At 41.8% G+C, this 25,232-nt stretch overlaps 1 protein-coding gene across 5 annotated transcripts; it reads left to right on the forward strand.

Moving 5' to 3' along the window:
• Positions 1-24,671, forward strand: LOC6543004 (probable phospholipid-transporting ATPase VA). 5 transcript variants are annotated; one of them, XM_026979360.1, is made up of 16 exons: positions 1-272; positions 731-870; positions 7,407-8,611; positions 19,213-19,393; positions 19,464-19,643; positions 19,701-19,825; positions 19,886-20,953; positions 21,019-21,350; positions 21,414-21,786; positions 21,865-22,032; positions 22,090-22,429; positions 22,531-22,716; positions 22,825-23,025; positions 23,090-23,277; positions 23,341-23,481; positions 23,688-24,671. In XM_026979360.1, exons 3-16 carry the CDS (start codon positions 7,593-7,595, stop codon positions 23,734-23,736), a joined length of 4,551 nt encoding a protein of 1,516 aa, XP_026835161.1. In that variant the 5' UTR covers positions 1-272; positions 731-870; positions 7,407-7,592; the 3' UTR covers positions 23,737-24,671. The 5 variants fall into 5 exon arrangements, with proteins under 5 accessions (XP_026835161.1, XP_026835160.1, XP_026835162.1 ...); XM_026979359.1 differs by having other exon boundaries at positions 757-870; XM_026979361.1 differs by having other exon boundaries at positions 2-272; positions 757-870; positions 23,341-23,426.
• Positions 24,672-25,232: the final 561 nt, after the last annotated feature.

Raw genomic sequence — 25,232 nt, forward strand, 5'->3', positions numbered from 1 at the left:
TCCAATTTCGGAACACTAGGGGCATTCCTCTTACAGCTGTTAGCACGTCTGGTCACACCAGCCCGAAGCCTCTGCAAAGTTTTTCTGGTGATTTTGGTTGAAACGACGAGCCGATTCGGACGCGATTTTTGTATCGGGTTTATTTCGGTTGTTACGTTCTCTTCGCGTCGTTTCTTGTTTCTTTGTTTCGTCGGATTTTCGCGCGTGCAGCGAGCAAGGAAAACTAATCATACATAATCATACATTTTCGTGGAGCAAAAACACACGGCAATGTAAATGCTTGATTATATTTTCATTTAAAACGGAGCCAAACAACTGTGTACTTGTGTGAGTGTGTGTGCGTGCGGTGGCTGCGTGCTTGTGTGGAAAAGTGAAAATGCTATTTGGGCCATAATTGTATTGAAATTCTTAGCAACAACAAACCAAACCTCGAATTCGTGGCAAAAAAGAATTAAAAAAAATTCAAAAACGGAAAACCCCAGAAAAGGAAGGGAAAAAAGTGAGCGGCTCAGGGATTTTCATGCGGTGCTCCAAGTGAAATAATGTCTTTGGGAAATAATTATTAATTGCAATTCCTTCTCTGATGAAATGTACAAGAAGAAAACAGAGAGATAATCCCCTGTCCCGCTCACACTTTCTGCCTGACCTCGGTTATCATATGTTACCTCCCTGTTCTTGTTGTTGCTTTGAATGTGCTGCAACATTTTTGTATTGTTGCCATGCTGAAAAGTTGTTTTCATCCCCGTGTAAAAATAGTTTCAAACAAAAAATATAAAACAAAACCCCCACGAAGGCAAGGATAAAATACCACCAGGCAATTGAATTGATCGCAAAAAGGAGCAAATAAATCCACGTCAACGATTTTATTGGGTAAGTTTTTCGTTTAAACCAAGTTGCCATACTAAAAATTGCAAAGGCAAAAAGTCGGAGGGAAAAAAAACATAATAAGCCACAGACGGCGGCAATCTACAGAAAAAACAAGTTGGTTGCCAAGAACCAGTTAAGCGTTGCAGACCAACTGCCCCGCCCACCGCCCTCGGTCCCCATCCTCCCAAAAACAAAAAAAATACGACGGGTTTTTACCTGCCCGCATCCATCTCGCTTACTCCTTCAGACACAGCCTCCGATCGTTCTGGCCTCTCCCCCTCTCTTTCTCTCCCTATCTCGATCTCCCTTTGTCTCACCGGCATTTGATTAAAGGCAAACGATTCAAACAGTCGCGGTTTTAATTTTGCTTTTCGTTTTTCTGCGGCTTTGAATTCGTTTGCACCGTAATGCAGTAAAGATGCTGGGCCTCACTGTGCACAGTGGGACCAGAAACAGCAAGTTGACTGCGTTGGGCGGGGTGAAACCGACCCCCACATAGTAGTATCTATTTTGAGTTAAGCATTTGTTTTCCTTCCTTAAGCCGGTGAAATTGAATTCAATTGTGAATAATGGCTATGGTGTTTATTAACATCACATTTTATTACTTTTCTAAATTACAAATTTTTGTCTTTAATAACTTTGAGAGTCTATCCGACCAATAAAGTGTGCTGTATGGATGTTTTTAATGCTGATTTCAACCCAAATGTTGAGACTATAGTGGAAACATTGTTGCCGATCAGCAATTCAGTGGATGCTAGCAGCTGTAAAAAATTTCCGTTGTTTACCTGGCGGGAAAAAAGAAATTTCACTTACCTGTGACGTGTTTAAAAGTCCACAAAGGCGTACTTTTTATTGCATTTCCTACGTTATAAGGGGCAAAAAGGGGTTACTCTAGTTTCGTGTTGTAAATTTGTTGTAAAAATTTGTAAGACCTATTCTGGTCTTATTTTTACCCACTGTGCGATGTCTTCGGGTATTTCTTCATCTACCTCCCTCCCCTTTCGTCTTGTATTCAATTGAGTTCAACGGTAGTTGACGTTACTCGTTTGCTAATTGCAGTTGAGAGATGGAGAGAGAGAAAGAGAAAGACAGAGAGCAAACAACAACTTTTAACTGTTTGTTGATGCGTTGTTTGCTCGTTTGTCTCTGCTTCATGCAATCTATTAGTCGCTCTCCCTCGCACGCCCCCACTCTCCTCCCTTCCCCACAATGACGCTCCATCGCTCTCGTTTGCTCCAAGTACCGTTAAGACGGAGCTTGAGGCAATTGACTCCGATTCGCAGTCCACAATCCACAATCCGCAATCCGCGTTGCAGTCGACGCGAAAACAGCAAAAAGACGAATCAGAGGCAGAAACAAAGCGAAACAGCGGAAGCAGTCGACTTATCTCCTGTTTTTACAGTTTAACGCCGCCGATTATGGTTGGCTTAGTGCTCGTTCGATGTTTATAGCCAAAATATACCCACTGTTTGCTATGTGTCCAAACAGTTGACACCTACCGCCATTAAAATAGCAAAAATGTATACCAAATGGTATTTAATCTTGAACTTTTAATTAGTCAAGTTGTAAGTTTGAAATTTGTAGTTCCATTTAATTGCAGGCATTACTGTACTCTTAAACTACGAAGTAATGTGAATTCCGTATTTTAACGATTTCCCAACCCAAACTGAAACCGGTCTTATTATCATATAATAGGATCATCTAATTAATAGTTGTTTAGCCTAAATACTAGTCACACAACATGTGTGCATGCAATAATCAAAGTTATTAAGCCAAAAAACACTATTAGATTTAAATCATATTACATTTACAGATGTATGTTGGAAATACTGATGTTCTTATTAATTTTGGGATATTGAGATTTTTCACAGAGGTTTTTCATACAGAGTTTCTGCAGAATACTTTGGATACAGATGGATGATTGGACTGCCACATACCCCTTACGAACACGTGTTAGCTTTGATAAACGAATTCCACTCCAATCTCCACGAAGTACGTGGCTTGGCCACATCGCGTGGCTGTTTAGCTATGGGTCTTATCACTACGTCAGCTGTCAGAGCTGTATATTACTATGTGGACGCTGAACATTCAAGTGGCGTTGGGCTTATTTGTAGCAATAGCTGCCACCACCCCTGGTAAATTAGTATATTTATTCCTGGCCTAGCTTAATTGATTACTCATTGCGTTCTCATGGTTCGACTGCGAATTGAGTTTTCGGCTACGGAATGGATAATAAAATATGCGATTGGGAATAGTCAATTCGCATGTATAGGGCTCGTAAAACTCCCTTTTGTCATTATGATTTGTGCCTTATCGGTTATCACTTTATTTATAAGGCCTTCCTTATCTTTCGCAACTTTTTTTGTTGTGACAAAGAGGTGGCGACACTATTCATTTTCCTTTTGGAAAACCTAAATATACAATTTTACAAATAAGTTGCCGTACTTTGTTATGTAAACATATAATGGGTTTGTTTATTGCTAAACACCAGACGTTGACAAATTCTAAAAATACTCTAAAGGGAAATCACATGTGTTTACCAAACAAGATCAAAGAAAAAAGTAAAAAAGAACATCTGTGTCCATCTCTATAGAACTGTGCATTTCTGCTGACCGCAAACAATGGATCTCCTTCAACTGCAATATGATCTCATTTTTGTCTAAGATGATGCTGTTTGCCTTATCGCATACTGTACAATATATTTCCCCTTTCTTTTTTGCTACATTATTTATGATGCCATTCCTGAGATTCGCTACTGATATACACCTACTTATATACACCTACTGATTTATTACTTTAAAGAATAATAATAAGATTATTGAAATTGGTATTTTAAGAGTGCTATTGTTATGTCTCAGATCATTTGCTGTTTTACTGCCGTGCACTTTCTGGTTCATAGAAAACGAAGTACTTTTGCTTGTTTTCTATTCCCCTTTCTGTATACCCAACTTTTTGCCATTAACTTTAATGACTTGCGATTGAGCAGGTGTAAAAGGGGGAGGCAAGTGGCAACAGGCAGGGCCTATTGTTTTATTACTTACTTAGTTGGTATCGAAAGCCAATCGATCTCTGGCACCGTGGTAAATTGAGAAGGAATGCGAATAATTGAATACATTAGTATGTTAATTTGGACTCGGGCGCTTTGCTCAGGTCAAAGTTTCAATCAGACGTATATTTAGTGTAGGTGCACCGTTGTTGTCTAGTTAGCGATGAGTGCGTGAGTTCGTGAATACGAGAATTCGATATATTATAGTTAGGATTGACAAGGAAAAATTACATAGTATTTTAAATTATTTAGAAAGTAAGAGTATGTAGAGTATGTAAAAAAATATTTTTAATACGTAACTGCGATTGGCCGTCACGACCTCTCCACCATCGGAAAAATTAACCCTGTCTGTCAACTGGTGACGATGTAATTGAATAGATAGCAATAGCAAGCTGTGGAGGCGCCCCCGTCAACAGTTTCTAATTAGTTGCGAAACTTGTTGCCCCTTTGTGGAGATGGGTGTTTCGCTTTTGCCAGCCTCAAATTTGCCCGGTTGGCGCGAATATTCTCAGAGTGTTGGAAGATTCCCATGTCAAATGCCAAAGCATCGTAAATTTGAAACTCCATTGTTCAGTTTCACAAAGATGCCTTAATTAGGCAGCCCACGAAATTAGCATACGAACGACTTTATAGAGAGTATGGCTAGGGATTTGTGTGCTATTTGTCGTGCTCGTTGACTTGATAATATGTATACTACAATCCGCCACTTGAAACTTACAAAATAATTTATTGTGTTGCAGTTTTAAATTTAAGGCAGAATTTAAAACAAACGCTTGCCGTGCGCAATTACTATAATTTATTGCTATAGGTGTATATGTATGCTTATCGGTCGAAATAATTATTCATCACTCGGATTGCTATATCAATTATACGCCCCGTTGTACGAACATTAATATCTCGTCTGGAAAAATGGTACAACAGCTGCCGCCGAAGTGCTTTTGAACCCGATAAATAATTTATTTTGCTTTTAACTTAATGACGAGAACAAGCGATAGAAATGCAAGGAGAGCAAACCACACAATTGATTGAAAACTTTAAACAAATAATAGTCTTATTTGAATGTTTTTGTGCCTTAAGTTCTTCAAAACATAATTCATTCTGAAAATCAATAAATTTTTCAAATATTTGCGCATTGTAGATGTAAACAATTGGGCCGAATTTACCTTTTCGCCAAATGGTTGAGTTCAAGTTTTGATAGATTTGTATAATTGTACAAAGTGGAACAATGGGTAAACAATTCCATATTGCGCATTGAGTTTGAAATAATGGCTTACCTTTTACTCTATAGTCTCAAACTTTTATTGTTTTAAATTTATTGGCAATCTTTAATGAAACTCGTTTTATGTATATTTGAAAGGCCTAGCTTTGTGTCCAAAAAATATATGAGCCTCGAATTATTATAATTGCTAAACATATTGTTTACCTGCTCACTTTATATGTATATATAATTATTTTATAATTGGCCTGGCCATAAATGTGTTTTCAATGCAAGGTCGACCATTGAATGAACTAAAGTGAGCTCAAAAATGAAAATGCGAAATGTTCAAGCCACTTGAAATATTATTAGCTGGGCGATTCTTAAGTGAGTTTTTCACCTCGTAAATTGCGTTTTCAATCGTTTTTCCACCCCGAGTTCAATAACAATGACAAATGAGCTTCTTAGACATCTGGCGTCTGTTTGGTTGCTATTGAAAATCCAATGAACTTTACAACAGAGTCGCCATTTATTTTTATCTGTATCTTAATGCTCCCGTTTTTCTTGGTTTTTTATTTTTTTTTTTGTACCGATTGTGGTAATCGCACCCGGTTTTGGGCTTGGCCTGATGGAATTGTTTATCTTCTCAATTTATTTCGCATGTGCGTGGCTAAAAATAATTTCAATTTTGTTATTGCTGCTGCCGCTGGATGTATCGACAGCCGCAAAAGCTAAAAGCCAGATACGGATACGTCCACATCGAGATACAAATGCACTTTGAAGTTGGCCACTGAAGGGGCTTCCACTAATTAGCCGGGGCAGGAGTGAACTTATCAGTCTGGCCGCCGTCTTCAGGTCGTTTAACCCATCGGGGGCCAGTAAATAAATCAAGTTTTGGCACTCGAAAGTATTTTCTTGTAGCTCGTAAAACGGAAAGAAAGGAAAATTAAAAGTCGCAGACGGACATGGTTAAAGTTTCGTTCTTTTCTCTATTACACTTGTCTTCATTTTCTTTTTCATATTCTTGTCTGGGGTGTCTTTTTATGGTTCTCAGCCATGACAAAGTCAAAAACTCAATGAAAGCTCTATGACTAATAAAACTACAAGCAGAACTGCAGAAAAAGTGAAGCAAATTTAAGTCCACAAAAAAATGTAACAAAGAAAGTTTAACTACACCAAGTGATTTATGATTTGCCCAAATTGATTTTACTAATTTAAATCGTATGAAGAAAACGTATAGCTAAACTCGGTCGTGTGCCAAATACATTTTTAGCTTTCTTCTGCCCACTGAAAATTCTGTGGGTATTCACAAATATAACGTACATATATAGAAACCGCAATCGGATGTACATATATGAACATGCATATATTTGGTATTTTTATTACGCCATTGCCGCAAGTTTGCCATCTCTGAATGGCTTCACAAATTAGTTCTTCGCTCGTTTAATGTTTATTTATTTATTTATCAAAGAAGTTCTGCTCGAAAAGATATGCCTTCATGTAAACATTTCTATTTATTCAAGTATGATTATTATATTCTTTCAAAAAGCTGTACGTTCTCAAAAAAATATTTCGTATCCAGCGGAAGTCCGATTGAAATATTAAAATACTCATAACGTATAGTATAAAATGGCAACTAAAGCTTAAGAATCTATTTAAGGAACTGGAAATCATAGTAGATACCAGTCACTCTGGCTTTTCAATCACTTGCCAATATGAATATGAATATGAATATGAAAGAAGGTTCCAATTATAGTTGACCTTGTTTCAGACACTTTTGACAGCTCAGAAATTAAAGTTCAAGCCCAGTGTGATAAATGTTTTTTTTAGTCTCGAACACCTTGAACTTTTTTTCTGTCAATGCGGCCATCGATCGAGAAATCGAAATCTTGAAAAGCACCCACCGCCCACCTGCAGCTTTTGGAGTAGCAAAGGCCCCATTTCCTTGGCACCCGCGTTACGCTTGACCTTGTGGGTCTTTGTGCTCTTTTCACAGCTCTTTTCGTGATGTTTTCTGTTCGGATTTTTGGCTTATCGGAAGCCCCAAGTCTTGAATCAAGGCCAAGCTTAAAACGCGCGTTTTTATTACTATTATTGTATTTCGTTTTCATATTTTTGGTGCTTGAGTGCGTCGCACGGGTTCGACAAACTTTGGGCACTCTCGTTATGTTTTCATAGCTACGATATAAATTTGTATCGCATTGCTGCATACCCTATGAGAAAATATTTCACTTTGAATAAACTTCTAAGCATTTGAAAACAATGTGTTACTTATTTGTTTATTTTAATTAATTTCAGAAGATCATGGCCTCTGCAGCTAAGGGGTCAGCCCCAACATTCGTGACCAGGTGCTAGGAGCAACTAATCGATTCCCATTGGAACCGAGGTCCATTTGAACTGAGATAACCGCAGAGAATCCACACATATCCGGCGTAGATCGTGGCCAGGCCGAAGAATTTAATCTGATGTTTGTGGCTCGCGAAGATGCCTTCAGCGAACACGGAAGACTTGCGGCGAAAGTTTCTGGTGGTGCAGCAGCAGCGCTCTGCACCGCCCAATCTGACCGGGGATACACTGTCATCGGGTGTTCCGAATGCCAGTGTCAGCTCCGCCACCACCAGCCTGATGATGACCACGTCTACGGGTCTGGGCGGTGTGGCCCTGGGTGCCGGCGAACCCGAGCGTACATATGTCTTTCCAGGCGGCAATCCGGTGGTAGGTAGCGCACCTGGTGGAGGACAAGGCATACCCGGTGTGGCGATGGCAGCTCCATTGCGGGGTCATGCCCGCTCCATTAGCCATGGCGGAGGAGCCATCGTTGGAGCCAATGGGCGACCGATCAAGTCGGCCATGAAGGGCCACCAGCGAGCCTTTTCGCAGGGACAAATCACAGACTCACCACCCGGAAGTGCTGCGCCCGCGGGCCGAGGTCACAGTCGCGTGGGATCCAAGACGGATTTCATTCTGCCACCGGGTCACAAGGAGGAACCGGCGCGCGAACCCTCGGCGCCCACCTCAGCGACCGGGGGGCGTGGCCATTCGCGACAAGCCTCGCGATCCGAGTCCATATACACACTGCGGCGGACGGAAGCGCCACCCTGGTGGAAACGCCTCACCCTGTGCAATTACAACACCGGCGACAAGTTCGAGGAGCGGAGCTATCGCATGGTGGTTCCCAATCACACAGTGCCACCAAAGACCCCAAAGAGGGACCACCCCAACGGTCAGTTTGTGGGAAACAAGATACGGACGACGAAGTACACGCTGCTCTCGTTCATACCGAAGAATCTGCTGGAGCAATTCCATCGTGTGGCCAACTTGTACTTCATCTTCATTGTCCTGCTGAATTGGGTGCCGGAAATCAGTGCTTTTGGCAAGGAGGTGGCCATGATACCGGTGCTCTTCGTCCTGGGAGTGACTGCTGTAAAGGATCTCTTCGAGGATCGGAGGAGAAGGGCCTCCGACAAGAGGATAAACAACACCACATGCCGGGTCTACGATGGGTGAGTACTTCAGTGCATTTTATTAGTCAGAAACTGATAACTAAATCGCTGATTAAAAATTGTTCTATTGAAAATATGAAAATATGGAGGTAGAGGAACTAGATAACTAAGGCCTTTCCCCAGTCATTAGTTTGATCAAAGAAAATGATTCCAAATTGATTCATGCCCGTAATCTAGCATAATAAATTTGAATACGCTAAGCAAAGAGGCTTCGTATATAAAACTAGTTTCAACCAACGAAAATTGAAGTACTTGTATTATGCGCGCCATTCATTTGAGTAACCAGTTTAAACCCACAAATAATTTTGTCAATAATGGAACACTTGCCACACAATCCTCCCGGTAATTTGTCAATTTCCCGTGAAAAGCAAGCCAAAGCGGTTGCCAGATTTGGAACCCGCCGGCACAGACAGAATTGAACCCACCAGCAAACCAATTCCAGCCACATCGACCACTGGTTGCTGATGGAAATTGTTTGCCCCGTCTGCGATTTGTTTGGCACACACACACTTGCGGGGTATTGGTTTTAAAACGTGATCTAGAAATCGATAAAGTGCCAGGAGAGCAGAAGCAGCAGTGCCAACAATAACGCTAAACTTTCCCTCGCTGTTTGAACTGAACTTTTTCCCAACCCCCCACTTTCTTCTGCTGCGGCTTGGGCTTGGGTATGAGTTTGGCTTTGGGTTTGGGTTTGGGTTTGGGTTTTTGTCCCACATTTGCGCGTGGTTGACGCATACTTTTTATCTGCCAGCACCTTTCTTTTGCGAGACTTTCCAACCAAGTGACAATTTACTTGCATTGCACGTGTGCTTACACGGCAAGAAATTTGAGTGCATTTGGATACTTGGATAGGCTTGGGTTCTCCTTTAAATACATCACATTATGCTATAATTTTTCAAAAAGACAAATGTAAGGAGTTTGAATATCTTTGTTATGGAATAAACATGTATTAAGTAAGTGTAGCCTCGAACTCAATTGTTTGCATTCATTGTTTTATCCGCTGACTCCAACTCTACTTGGTATTCAATTGTTAAGCTGGCTTCCCGTTTGAATGAGGCAACAATAAATCCGGCAAAAGACAAGAAGACAATGGCCCCAAGAAAACTGAAAATTTGGTATACCCACGCAAATCTACAATGTAGGCCCCCATTTTTGCACCGTGTGCTGACCAATGAACTTACACATGGTTGTTGCTAATTATATTTGCATTTCCCTATTTTCCTTGCCGCTCTTTGCACAATTGTCATAAACCACAGCGATTTTGTTGCTGGTCACTATTGTTCGCATAACTTGTCCAGCACAGTGGTACGCAAAAAATACTTCCACACTACTACTATGTATTTGTTTATTATATTTGAAATAAGCTTTTGTTTCTCCAAAAAAAATTTTTCCTTTTCGGACGCGGATGGGATTTATTAAGAACTGTTGTTATATCGAGTTCTTTGTAATTACTCGAGGTTTTTAGCATGAAATGTATTTGAAGTCGTCAGGACTTGTAAACGATCATGTACCAGCTACCCACCATCAAACTTCGAATTCTCCGTTCACGAAATCGGCACGACACATGCAAATGGCACGCATTCGGGCCCCACTAAATAAGGCAGTTGGAGCCAACCAATCAACCAACCAACCAACCAACCAACTGGACAACTGACTCACTACAGCCGGTTGGGGCTGGAAGCCAAGCTCGGCACAGTGAGGCATGGGGCTCGAGAAACAGGCCTACCGGATTGCATATTTACCTTTCTGCTGGGGGCAGCATTTCCAGTTTAACGGCCCTGACCATCTCACGCCTGTCCGATTTTTGTGCACGAATCGAATTCAAGTGCGATCGCCGAATGATTCATGAATCATCATCGCGAACTCGAATGGGAGTGTGAACTGCTCGAGGTTTATTCGCTCCATCTTGTACTATCATTGTGATTACGAATGAACTATTTATTGGATCAAGGTGAACTGAAATATTTCACTTTTGGAAACATCTATATTTCGCTTCAATTTTTATTTATTCGTTTTTGCAACGATTTCCTTTTAAATGTCGTGTTAATTGCAACGGAATCGAATCGTTTTTAAAGTGCTAACTGGGTGATTAAACTGAAATTGAAGTGTGAAAAGACTGAGAATTTAATTAATACGAAATTGAATGCACACAAAGAACTACAATTAGTCACAGATACGTAATAAGGAAAGCAAAGGAATAATTAATAAAATTGTTGTAACTGAAAAACAAATGATTAAGATTACGAAAAAGGGCGCATGCGAATCATGGCTTGATGTATTGTATGAACTATGTACAAATCTGGTAATTCCCTTTATTTGCTCTCGTTGACTTCCAGTGGTTTTTCGTGGGACAGTTTTTGATAAGAAGTGCAATAAATGTGCAATCAAGGGAAATTGTGGCACTCGTGGTCAATCGACAGAATGATAGCACAGCAACTTTCTGAACGCCTATTGCATTCAAGACGAGGTCGCCCCATTGCATTTTCTGCTTATGGTCAAAGGTTTCCGCTTACAGAACAAAAATAAGATATTCATTCGTTGCACTTATGTAATGCACTATGCAACACAATAGCGCATCTGGCAATCTGAATCATACGAGATTTTTTCTGGAATTAAGCGGAAACTGCAAACTGCAATTGCCACTCACTGCAACTCGCCATGCATGAAAGTTTACATATTCTTTCATATTTCTGCTTGATTGTTTATCGCATTTTGTAAATGCTGAAAACCTATATTTGCGAAATTGCATTTCAAGCAGTGGGGTTTCAATGGAAATTTCAAAATTAATAATGAGAGAGAAACATGTACCATAAAATTTGAATGTTTATGATAGCAATAAAGTAAGCGCACTAAACGCCATTCTAAAAAGTTGATTTAAGCAAATTGAAATGTTACTTGTAGCGTTATGGATCTGATTTTAGGAAAATTAAAGCCAAAAGCGAAGCAACTGTGTGTTACGATCTTAAACTTGACTTGCCTTGAAATATACGAGTACTCAATAAATATTTAATGGGCTCATTTTTCCGCTCAAGCGCACTTTTGAAAACCAAATAAAAGTGTGCTACCTGAAATGCCGGAATAAGCTTATTGAACTGTCAACTTGAGATGGGCGGGAATCAGCTGCCGATTCTCTCAAGTGTCAAGTGTGCACTTTCACCGAAACTCCATGAATATATTCCGCCCCAGCCGGAGCTCTATGATTCTGGTTCTGGTTTGGAGGTCTCTGCATTAAATATAAATCTAAAACACGGTCATCAAGGTTGTGGGAAGACTTTGTGTGGGGCACGTTGCGGGTTCAACAAGCAAAAAAAAAATATATATATATAAAAAGAGAGAACGCTAACCTTGAAAAGCAATCGCGATGTGACCGCAGAACCGTACAGCCGAATGTATCTGTCGGATGTGGTTCTAAAGCCAGTTAGAGATGATGGTGGTGTTGATGATCGAAATGCAAATATCACATCCCCCTGATGGTTATGCTCTACTGGGGCGTATCGGTTCTTGTGCCATTACGCCGATCTCCTTCATTTTTTGGGCTTTCATTGGGCTATGGCTTATTGCTCGCTCGTTTTGGTAAAAGGCTTAACACTTTGCCTGCCACACACGAGCACAACGCAATGTAAGGCCCGAACTCATGACATTGAAAATGCTTAAATACAGCAACAGCAACAGACAAACGGGTTTTCCATTCCCCATTCAAGCAAACCGGTTGGCAATCATCGTTTACTGTCTCAAACTCACTCGGTCTCAATCTTGAATCTCAGTCCCAGCCTGGGAGACTCGCACACGGCCGCCGTGTTTGTCTAGCAAGAACCACAGACTCTGTATCTCTATCGCCGCCGGATTCCCAATCTCGACGGCGTTGGCTAAACCTGATGCTGATGCCCCTGCAAAGCCGGCTCTCCGTCTAATGGCCATGTTAACAAACCCCAGAGACCATTAACACCGCGCTGCAATTGTCAGTTGCGATTGCTGTTTGCTGTTGGTCAAGTTTTCCATTCGTATCTGCTGTCTTAGTTGGTTTTCTTGCAGTGTCACTGATCCGGCGGCTTGTTTCCAACTCAGTTGGGTTCAAGTGAAGCCAAAGCTCAGGGTAGAGTTTTGCTCAGGGCCAAGATAAGGGGCTATATGGTCAGCCAGGTGATGGCTTTGGGTTCAGACACACATAGTTGCAATCCACGCACGACTCTGCCAATTGAAAATGAAAAATGTTCAGTAATGATTTAGGCAAGGTTTCAGGTCTTGTTTTTTATTTTATCTTATTTTATCAGCAACTAACGACCAATGTTATCTTTTCGGAATATGTCGAACCAAAATTGATAATTACTTTTGTGACTTAACTTACTTCAAAACTAACGAGACACACAATTTTTTGCCCGCAACTAAGTAACTTCATAAAACTGTACAACATGGATTTATCTTCAAGAGGGAAATTTTTAGACTAGTTCTCCGCGAAGCTATCAAAACACTTGAGATAATATTTGATCAGTTCCAGTGACATACATACCTAAATATAATATCTCAAGAAATAAAAGCACGTACAAGAACTACGGGTTAAATAATTTATTTAAGTTTGTTTTTTGCTCATGTAAAACATTTAGGTGCTTATTTGGATATATCAAACATCCGCTTGAATAGTTTGCAAATATTAGCGCTCTAAATATCGAACACGCCCTTAGCAAACATTACCTAAAATTCCACCAGGTCATTTGAATGGCGTTAATTGTTAACTAAAAGCAGTAAACAGGGAATGTGATTGTTTGAATCCAATTTGGCTGGGCCAAGGGGAAGACTTTATTTGCCTTGTAGCTCTGTAACACAATTTGCAATCAGCGAGGGGAATGCCCATTACAATATTTACATTCAGAACTGACCAGATACTTCCCCCCATTTAAATTCCATATCCCAGCATTTCCATTCGTAATTCCAGTTTCTGCTTTTTGCCGCCAACAAGCGATTGCCAAGTGCAAAATGCTGTTCAGATACAAGAGGAATCTCAGAGATATGACCAGATATCAAATGACGGTTTGAGTAGTCCACATGGAGAAAAACATTTACAGCAGGCGAGGCAACTCGAATAGCTTCACTGACAAATGCCGATAGCTAGATGAAATATTAGAATGAGATACTGGGCATTCATTTGCGGTCAGTTTGCTTGTTTGCTTGGTTGGTCAGCTGAATGGATGGATGGCTGGACAAATAAACTGACTTTTGTTTGGCCTTTCCCAATAATTGACCTTACTTGCAGTGCTGCCCGATAATTGTCATATGAGTTTTTGCCGCCTGCGGCCACATTCCTTTGCCAGGGGAAAAGAGCTTTATTAATAATTAATTTAGGCGGGCAATTGAGCGATGGCCGCTGAAATGCCAACCAACACATACACTTGCGGCGGTTTGCTTAAGCTGAACTTCTCATTTCCAAGTCCTCTGTTGCGTGCAACGAGCTAATTACATGACCAAACTGTCTTTTCATTTCTGGGCGACGGAGTGGGCCAAAGGTGGGTTAAGTACACACCGGTCTAGCGGCAGTGCGGGCTCCATTGAACCGCTTTACGTACCGCCCAACGCCCTCCACACACCGCCCACCACCCACAACTTGTGCTTTAATAATGTTTACATGATTGATTCATGCGCGATGGCTCTTAGTCAAGTTAATGAGGCACGGCCACTGTTTCTGTTCCTGTTTGAGTGCCAGTGCGCGTGGGCGTTTCTTTTCCGCCCACCGCCCTTTCCCCGCTTGAATGGGCCAACTTTAAAAATGTATCATAAAAATCACTTGCGTGCTCTGTTTACTTGGCTTTTATTTTTTCATTCGGTGCCGAGGAAGTGGGTACGTCGCTTTGCCTTTTGGGTGCGCCTTAAATGCATTAACTCAGACCAATAAAGCTCGGGAAAACCAAACTCAGCATGACGGACATTGCAAGGACGACCTTCAAAGTGTTCCGACTTGGTGGGTGTGGAAGTTGTGGGCGAACTTTTCATTAATGGAAACAATGTAGCGCGCTGTCGGTGTCCTTTCAAGAGTAGCTTAAAGATAGGAAATGGTCCTTCACACATTACTTACTCCCCAAGACCATTAGCAGCCAATCAAATACAAAGGAAGTACATATATCAAGGATAATCTGTTTTTTGGGTATATTAACATAATGATTTATGGTGCCCTCCGAGGTATGACAATAGCCACCAATCTTTTCCCTAGCGAATAAAGAGTAGTACAAACAATATCGACATCTATCGGTCCAATTAAACGTACCTACGCCAATATCGAAATACTGTGCATATCGAATGCGAGTAAATACGTGTTAATTTACGTAGAGCCAAGTTCACCGTCACCAGTGGAGGAGTGCACAGTCCACTTTATCTGCGTGGACTCATCTGGGTGGAATGGGATTTCCGGGGGATATGGGCTTATTAAATGCTGAATTATTTATGACAGCACAGTGCGGGGTAGGATACTGCCGGCATAGTCCTTCTGGTTATGTTTACACAACCTGGCTAACGCTTCGTTGGCTTTTGCCTAATTTACTTCTCTGTTCAGGCTGCTAGTCGCTTTTTGGCTGCCTGGGCAAGTGTAAGTTGTCTAATCGCCGGGCCCGCACATGTTTACATTTGGTCTACGGAAAGTGCCTTTTAAATAACAACCTTGTCGCTACATGAACCTACATATAAGCGGATAGCTGTCTGCCCATTCCCATTTCACAACCCACATCCCCATCCCCACTCTCTGTTCCTGTTTATGTTGCAGCACTTTATTGACCAGGCTAACGGAGGGGGGCTGGCCCATTTGCCCACTTCTATTGCCCGGCCATGTTATGCGAACCTTTGGAAACTTACCCTAACATTTCCAGGTCCATAACTACCTCAAACGAACATGCATGACCCACTTTGGCCATATAAATTTCCATGTATACGATGGCAAACAGGGAGGCAGTTCGGCCAGATGGGAGCACTAAATAATCGAATGCACGGTCCAATACACTGAGAACACAATTTTCCGGTGCCCAAGATTTTCTTCACTAGGTATCGAAACCCATGACGCAATTGCCCTACATAAAATGAGTGCACTGATTGTTTGAACATGCATGAAACTGGCGTTGCACCTATCTTATCTGTAGTAGTGAATCACTGCTAATATTCTTGATAATAACTTATTGAGGAATTCGATCGAGGATTGAAACAAATAGGTAACTTAGTTGAGCCTCTAAAGTATGATATTTTTATGCTACATATCCTCTAAAAGGTTTACTTATAAAGAGTATACAACTTTATTAATTAAGTGCAACACTGAAGAGGTCGTAGATCAATAATGAATAATACGGGTTCGTATGTATCTCCATGACTCTGCTGAATGTTGTTCCCGTCATGAACATCATAAAATTCGATTTAAGAGAGGCATGTAATTACGCTTTTCAGTTAGATCGATACCATCACCATTTAGATTTTAATAGACACACTGAAGGAGAAAACACCCCAACTTCGCCCTATAAGTGGGGCGTATGAGAAGCGCGGAGAAAGGCGCGAGAATGAAGGAGGAATTCGATCGAGGCTTGAAACAAATAGGTAACTTAGTTGAGGCTCTAAAGTATGATATTTTTATGCTACATATCCTCTAAAAGGTTTACTTATAAAGAGTATACAACTTTATTAATTAAGTGCAACACTGAAGAGGTCGTAGATCAATAATGAATAATACGGGTTCGTACGTATCTCCATGACTCTGCTGAATGTTGTTCCCGTCATGAACATCATAAAATTCGATTTAAGAGAGGCATGTAATTACGCTTTTCAGTTAGATCGATACCATCACACCATCACCATTTAGATTTTAATAGACACACTGAAGGAGAAAACACCCCAACTTCGCCCTATAAGTGGGACGTATGAGAAGCGCGGAGAAAGGCGCAAGAATGAATAAATTGCCGCCAGAGGGCGTTGCCAATTCGACCCACATTCCCTTCAATCCAAACCGAAATCGAAAATACTACTTCAATTTGGGTTGCGAAGTTGCGTGAGTTTCACTTTTATTTCAAGTGGCTTCTTTTTTTTGTGTGCTCGGGGCGAATAATTCAGCAATCAACGTGCTCATCGCCAAGTTAAACTCGCATTAATTTTGCATTTCTGGAAAACGCCTAATAAATCGAGTCAGGCCCGGTAATTGCGCTTCGCCAAAACCGCATTAAAGATTCAACAGCCGAAACGCCCTCGGGGTAAATATGAATCCGCGACTAAGGCGGGGAGGGCCCAATTAGGTGACATGCAATAAAGCTGGGGTGGCACAAAAAACTTGTCTCACTGGGACCGAAATCCAGAGGAGCTGGTCTCTCCTGGCGTGGCTGGGCTGCATGTCCCCCCGAGGGATACAAGCGGATTGTCGCGCCTGGCGGTGGGTGCACTGCTTGGTTACTTGGTTGCTTGGTTGCCTGATGGGTTGGTGGCTTGTTAATGGACTTGACACTTGGCCAACAGTTGGTCACGCGCCGCAAGACAACGCCCATAATGATGATAATTACAAGACCAACAGCTGTCGCATTCTCGCTATAACTTGCACTTGTTGTTCCGCTCGATCCGGCTACTGAAGGTTTGTTTTGTATCCATAGGAATATGATTAATGACGTGGGCTCTGCGGTCAGCGGATGAGTAACACTTGACCTAAATACAATATATCGCCGGAGAAAGTGTGCGCATAAAAATATGGCAAACTTGGTGTTGCAAGGAAAGTGAGAGGGAAAGCAAAATCAAAACAAATGAATATGGTCATAAGAAGAACATCAAATAATTATATGCAATTGATCAAGTTCCGGTTCATTTTACAACCGGGATCGTTGCGATCTAATTTGGAGTTGTTAGCAATTTTGTTTTGAACAAATTAACCGGAATTCTATGTATAGCTTTGATAAAGTGAACATCTACAACAAATTGAATTTTACCTTTAAGTAACTTGTATCTGACACTAAAATTAGATAGATTAGTTCAACAACTAATACACCGATTTCACATCTTATCACAAGTGTTTGATAAAGGCGCGACCTTTATTGAATTAACGTTAAAACACAATTCGAATTGGCTGATTTAATAAAATTTCTAAAGGTTTATAGCACGCTTTCGCCATATAGAATAAGTTGAGCGCTTCATCGTGAACGAATCAATATCTTATCGGAGGAAGTGCTCCATAAAATGCGATTACATTTGAAGAACCTGGTCGAACTGGCATGTTATTGAACGTGATATATAAGGAAACTCAGTTCTGTCAACCGAACGGATGGCTTGCACCTGTCAATTAGAGAATTGCATTTACCGGCCAGAAACAAGAGTTGCTCGGCAAAAATGGTAACACAACACAACACAACATAAGAACAAATATAATTATATGGTCACAAAGGGGCTAAAAGGGGACGTGCGCAAATTGCGTTAGAATGTGCAATCTTGCTAATGACCCAATTAGAACGATGGCCAAAGCAAAAGCTTTCACCACCGACCTGTTTTCCTTTTTATTTTATTTTATTCTACTTTTTTCCGGTAGCTGGCTGGCTGACAGCAGGACATGCCAGTAGCATAGTCTGGATTCTAGCACTGCAAGGACACTGTCCACACAATGACAGAAAGTTCAGGGCAGCGGGTCGGGTCGGACACGCGACTCTTAAAAATTACATTTCCAACCATGACAATTTCGCGTCGAAGCGAGTGAACTTGAATGAAATGGAATTGTGTCTGTCCCTGTCCGAGTCCTTGCACTTCCTCCTCTCCATTCCCATGGCGAACTCTCTTTGCGGACTCTTTCATAAATATCAAAGCAGGGCAAAGATGACGCCACTACATGATTCCAAAAGCGAGCTGACATGCGACCCACGAAATTTTACAAAATTATGAGCGGACGGAGAGGAATACTTTCTCGTTGACGCAGAGGAAACTCCGGCAACCAGTCACCGCCGCCTGCTCATCCTCGTCATCTTCTTTTTGTCAAGGTCGAGGCCAAGTGGTGGCACATTATTTCGCAATTTAGTAGTTACTTTAATAACCCACCCACATGCGAGCCCTGACCGCCAAGCCACAGCTGGTCTCCCCACTTGGCACACCTCCTCCATTAACGCAGCACTTATCCCAATCCCTGACCTTAGCCGCCTACCCTAAACCACTAACCAAATAACCCGGCCAAACGGACCCAAGCCCAAGCAAACCAAAACAGCCCAGCTTAACTCGCATGTAAATTGTCTTGCGTGGCGGACCATCAATGTGTTCATTTGACAATAATTGAGTTTTGGTTATGACGAGCGTTTCATGAATATTGCATTGAAATGTATATCTGTATACGTAGGTATGACAGCCTGAGCGGCATTTCGTGACCAGAGGTTGACATTTTGAAAGCCAACTGGAGCTGCACTCTCTGGCATTTCAAATATTTACTTTAAAAATGTGTTTTCAAAAATATTGCAGGTCAAACTCTGGCACTTTCGGCTAGCCTACGTAAAATATACATAGGTTTTTTTATGGCACACTTTAATGTAGTTACTGTAGTTATTTATATATAATACAATTCAGCGTTATCGCTTTAGAAAAGTTGACAGCTAATCTGCAACAATTTGTACCATTCCACTTTGTTACAGAGAGACGGAGCGGTACAAGAAGGTGAAATGGCAGGAGCTGCGTGTTGGGGACATTGTCCACCTGTCCAACAACGAGACGGTGCCGGCGGACATCCTGCTATTGCGGACAAGCGACCCCCAAGGGGTGTGCTACATAGACACCTGCGATTTGGACGGGGAAACGAATCTGAAGCGACGCGAGGTGAGTTCGCAGCAATTAGCCAACCCAGTTGCTCTACGTGATTCTACAGATATTTGGCATTTCTTCGCAGGTCGTACGTGGCTTCGAGGAGATGCAGAGCATTTTTGTGCCCAGCAAGTTTGTTAGTCGCGTGGAAGCGGATGCGCCGACCACGAAACTATATAGATTCCATGGGGCCTTAATACATCCAACTGGGGAGCGTGTGCCCATATCGACCGAGTGCCTTTTGCTGAGAGAGAGCAGACTGAAGGTGGGTTCACCTCTAACCTGGCTTAATTCCTTAATACGAATGCGTTCTTTACTTCAGAATACGGACTATATCGAGGGTATTGTAGTCTATGCGGGACATGAAACGAAGTCTATGCTGAATAATAGTGGTCCACGGTACAAGCGATCCCAGGTGGAACAGCAAATGAATATTGATGTGATATGGTAGGCAAAACGATGAGATAATGAAAATACTTAATAAACTAATGGTTTCTCAACTTTCAGGTGTGTGATAATTTTGTTGATATTGTGCGTTGTTGGCGCTATTGGATGCAGAATGTGGTTGAGCTCGTTTACCCATTTCCCGGTGCCCTATCTGCCACCGAATAAACTGACTGCCAATATGGAGAGCATGTGGATTTTCTGGACGTACATCGTCATCCTGCAGGTGATGATTCCACTGTCCCTCTACGTGACCATCGAGCTGTGCAAGATCCTGCAGGTCTTTCACATCCACAACAATGTCGATTTATTCGATGCGGAGACTAACAAACAAACGGAATGCCGAGCGATGAACATAACCGAGGAGTTGGGCCAGATCCAGCATATATTTACAGATAAAACAGGTACGCTCACGGAGAACAAGATGATCTTTCGACGATGCGTTGTTAATGGTTCGGATTACAATCATCCGCCTTCGGAGCTTGAAAGGATATACTCTAAGCCAGGTGCCCCAGCGCCGCCACTGATTCCGAATGATAATCTCAATAGCGACATGGCGCAGCTTTCACAAGGCACATATCTCACACCTCATGCGCAGCGCATCCAGGAATTCCTTGTGGTGTTGGCCATCTGCAACACGGTTATCGTGGGTGCCGCTCCCCATCGAGATATGATGAATGCCAGTGGGATCATCGAAGTGCAGCAAATTGGCAACAGCCCGGCGAACCTAAAGCACAGCAAGCAACGCCAGAAGCTGCTGGCTTGTAGCACAACTGCGACCGCAACGGCGAGCATACTAAATGGACCTGCGACACAGCAACAGGTAGTGTCCATCCCAGCGGATCGTTACATCCGGCTGGCTGAATCACGTTCAGTGACTCCCTCTCCTCCTCCCAATCTGCTGTTTGCGTTGCCGGCTCAGAGTCATCAGCCAACTCTATCGCCCATCAGCAGTTCTGCTGAATCGTCGCCGAATTCCGAATCTGAATCACCATCACCGCCGATGAAAAACAAGTCCCTTTCCAACAGTATTTCACCCACCGGAAGGGCCAAGGCAGTCATTAACTCCAAGATTACCAGTATAGCGACCTTTCTGAATGCCAAAACTCAGGGAAAGCGAATGAAGTTGCCGTAAGTACCATCACTTATTGATATTTTAAAAGATGCGCCCTAATTGGTTGCCCTTTTATTTCCAGTTCATCCAAAACGGGAACGATTTACAGAACCGCCGATGGGCGTCCACTCTACGAAGCCGAGAGTCCTGATGAGTTGGCCCTCGTGAATGCTGCTTATAGCTATGATTGCTGCCTACTGAATCGCAGTCCCAACCAGATTTTGGTCAGCATGCCAATGGCGGGAGCAACCAGGGAGTACGAGATACTCAAGGTTCTGCCTTTTGATTCCAGTCGCAAGTGCATGTCAATTGTGGTTCGGCAGATTGGCACTCAGGAGATTGTGCTGTACACCAAGGGCGCAGATAGCTCCATCATGCCCGTCTTGGTGCCTTGCTCGCATAACAGCCCCGAAGGTGAGTTAGATAACTAATTTCTCTGTCCCGATAATTAACAATGACCGATTTTATTAATTTAAGGCATATTGCGAGAGCAGACCCAGCAACAGCTAGATCGCTATGCCCGCGAAGGTCTGCGCATCCTAGTGATGGCCAAGCGGACTCTGAACTCTGCCGACTATACGGATTGGTGGGCGCGGCATCAGGAGATCGAGATGTCGTTGGAGAACCGCGAACGAAGATTGCGCGACTCATTTGCGAAGCTGGAAAGCAATCTAACGCTGTTGGGGGCAACAGGAATCGAAGATCGCCTACAGGATGGAGTGCCGGAGACGATAGCCTCGCTTCTCTCCGCGGGCATATCAGTTTGGGTTCTGACTGGTGACAAACCCGAAACGGCCATAAATATTGCCTACTCCGCTAAGCTATTTACCCAGCAAATGGAGCTCATAAGGCAAGTAAAGTTCTAAATAAAAGGATTTCCGCATTTTTTATATTCAAGTATCTAATTGGAAGTCCTGTATGGTTTTAGGTTAACAGCACGATCCCGCGATGCCGCTGAAACGGCCATAAATTTCTATCTGACTGATATGGAGAATGACAAGACGACATCCTCGTTGGGCTATGGTCAGCCGTTAAGAAGGAAACAGCGCGCATTGGTGGTGGATGGAAAGACCTTAACATTTATTCTAGATCCCAAGTGAGTTGTACACCAAGTGTGTCTCTATTCTCTTATTTATTTTCGTTACTCTGGCAGGTCCAAACTAATTATGCCTTTTCTGCGGCTGTCTAAGCGGTGCGCTTCGGTACTCTGCTGCCGATCCACTCCGCTGCAGAAGGCATACCTAGTCAAAGTGGTCAAGGAGGAGCTCAACCTGAGAACCCTAGCCATCGGGGATGGCGCCAACGATGTGTCCATGATCCAGATGGCAGATGTGGGCGTTGGAATCTCTGGTCAGGAAGGCATGCAGGCTGTCATGGCCGCCGATTTCACTCTGCCACGCTTTCGTTACTTGGAGCGCCTTCTCTTGGCGCACGGCTATTGGTGCTACGATCGATTGTCCCGCATGATTCTATACTTTTTCTACAAAAATGCTGTAAGTTTCATTGAATTGAAATTAAATAACTGGACCCAATATTCTTTAGGATCTTAATATATGAACGGCTAACTAACCTTTATGTTCTAACCTTTGTTCAGGCCTTTGTCTTTCTGATATTCTGGTACCAATTGTACTGCGGATTTTCGGGCCAAGTGATGATGGATCAGATGTACTTGATGCTGTATAATTTAATATTCACCTCGCTGCCGCCATTGGCCATTGGAGTGTACGACAAGCGTGTGGCCGAAGATCTCCTACTGAAAAATCCATATCTTTACAAAAATGTAAGTTGACATACTACTTATGTATATATAATGAGACCCATTCACATTTGTCAGTCATTCATTAAACCGGATGTTCGATTAATTATTATGAAACCCATTCCATTTCAGGGTCGACTGGGCGTAGCCTATAGACCGCACGACTTCTGGCTAATACTACTGGATGCCCTCTATCAGAGCCTGGTCATATTCTTCGTGGCGCTGTGCGCCTATGCGGAGAGCGATGTGGGAATCTGGGAGTTCGGTACGACGATAACCGCGTCCTGTCTTTTCGCCAACCTCGTGCACTGTGCCATTGAAATACGTTCCTGGGTGAGTTTGTTAATCAAGGTACATAAATTATCTGCTTACCTAACTTTCGTATATTCTTTTACAGACTGTGCTGCATGTCTTATCCATAGTGCTAAGTCTAGGTTCCTTCTACCTCTTTTCGATCGTCTACGATTCTGTGTGCATGAATTGCTTTGGAGTCCGGTCCTCATACTGGGTCATCTTTGTGTGCTTTGCCTCCGCTGTGCACTGGCTAGTGATAATGCTCTCCACAGTGGTGGCAGTTCTGCCACGGTTAGTATTGAGTTTGAATTCCGTTTTAAGTTTCTTATTGACTTTTTGATTTATTTCCTACAGGTTGCTCCTAACAACAGTGCGTATATCGTTGTGTCCCGACGACAGCACCAAAGTTATCTTGCAAAGCAAACGCGAGCGCAGCAGAGGTGAGGGTTTGTTAGTTACTTGGTCGCGGTCCACGTCAGCCTCATCAATCTATAGGTAAAAAGGCACAAAATACTTGATTTGAAAGCAAGTTGCAGCTTTTTCATTTGCACGATTTGAGTACACCTTTTTGAGCATGTATTAGTTTATTTTGATTTTGTGTCTTTTTATTTGTACATTGTTGCGCAAACCTTCAATGTAATTAATTAATTAATGTAATTAAATTAAATATCTCATCCAATTAAATTCATACCGTTTTGCAGAATCACCGATTATGGGTCTAAGAATCAGATTATAACAACGATTACCTGATTAAGCGCCAAAATGCAAATCATCGGCTATCTCGGTGGCAACTAAAATTAGGAAGACGACTAGCAGCCCCTAAAACTTGTTCACATGTGCTTTCGCTCTAAATATGTGGCCTTCGACACCGATTATTGATACTATTGCGTTAGTTTAGTTAATCCACTTATCTTAAAAGTACTTAGTAAGCAATTGAAATAATTTGTTTAGCGAATGATTCGTTGAGTAAGTGCTTAGATTTCCGAGTTATCTATTTGAATTTTAGTTAAACTGTTTGCCTTAACTCTAGAATGAAAGCAATTGCACAATTGCATGTATGTCATAGTTTACATATTTATTTGTATAAAATTAGGGAGCTAGTGCTCGAGAATTGAACCCAACCTAACCGACTATTGTTAAAAAGAAGCAAAAATACAATGCTAACTTATGTGTACGTTTATTTAAACTAGCGACTAATAGATGCATCACCCTAACAGAAATACTTGACAATTCAAACACAACAGAACTCCATTGCGAGTTCGATGATAAGGCTGTGATTCTACACTCATGAAGGATATACCTAAGCATAAGATATATATACATACACAAACCTATAGACCTAGACTTTTATGTTAGTTGCATTAATTCAAGTATTGACAGAATAGTTTCTCACCTTCTGTTTCTTAGTTTGTTGTGTAAACATGAACATTTTTTACTTTTTTATTGAGACCATGCAATGACAAGTTATAGTAATCGATTGTTGTAATCTATTAGTTGTACTAAACCAATTAATCTACTTGTAGTCCTCTTCAAAAAGAATACAATAAGATAAACTCTAAATGCAATTCGAAATTAACTGGGTTTGTTAACAGAACGAATACCAGAGAGCAAAAATTGTTAGCTGAATATTTACATTGTTGAAAAGCAAGAAATCATTAAATGAAATAAATGTATATTTACCTAAACTACGCGGACAGAGAATTTATTTCATAAGTTGCTTATATGAACATTAGTTCGCAAACGTCCGAAGGGAACAATTGTATTTATAAATAGTAAGATAACAAATAACGGGATAAAAAGCATCGAACATTTTATTTTTATTTTTTATATATCAGCGGCAGTATTGAAAAAACTTCTATAAATACAGTAGTCACTGTATGCAAATCAATCAGTTTGCAAGAGAAAATGAAGCAGCATATATTCGTTTGGTTGGGCTACGTTCTCCTTCATTGCGGATCAGCTGAATCCTTGGAGCTGGAAAAATAATAAAATTTTTTCCGCCAACAAGAGATTGATGGACCAAACGCTATACCTTATGAGCGATTCGAAAAATCCCTGTAAAAATTTTGTAGATTATGCCAAAGGCAATTACGGACGAAGTTCGAATTCGTACTGTCAATTTGAACTTCAAGTGGTTGTACACGAAAAATGAACTCCAAGTTCCTGGCATTATTTGAGCAACTAAAGTACATGACTTTCGAAAAGGGAAGCCTAGAGGAGAAGGTTCTTCAATTCTATAAGACCTG

The sequence above is a fragment of the Drosophila erecta genome, unplaced genomic scaffold (genome assembly GCF_003286155.1).
Source record: "Drosophila erecta strain 14021-0224.00,06,07 unplaced genomic scaffold, DereRS2 tig00000055-arrow-pilon, whole genome shotgun sequence".
Classification (NCBI taxonomy): domain Eukaryota; kingdom Metazoa; phylum Arthropoda; class Insecta; order Diptera; family Drosophilidae; genus Drosophila; species Drosophila erecta.

Coding starts and splice junctions, on each gene's coding strand:
- LOC6543004 (XM_026979360.1), top strand. CDS start 7,593: ATGCCTTCAGCGAACACGGAAGACTTGCGGCGAAAGTTTCTGGTGGTG. Junction 8,612..19,212: donor ACATGCCGGGTCTACGATGG/GTGAGTACTTCA, acceptor ACTTTGTTACAG/AGAGACGGAGCGGTACAAGA. Junction 21,787..21,864: donor CAGCAAATGGAGCTCATAAG/GCAAGTAAAGTT, acceptor GTATGGTTTTAG/GTTAACAGCACGATCCCGCG.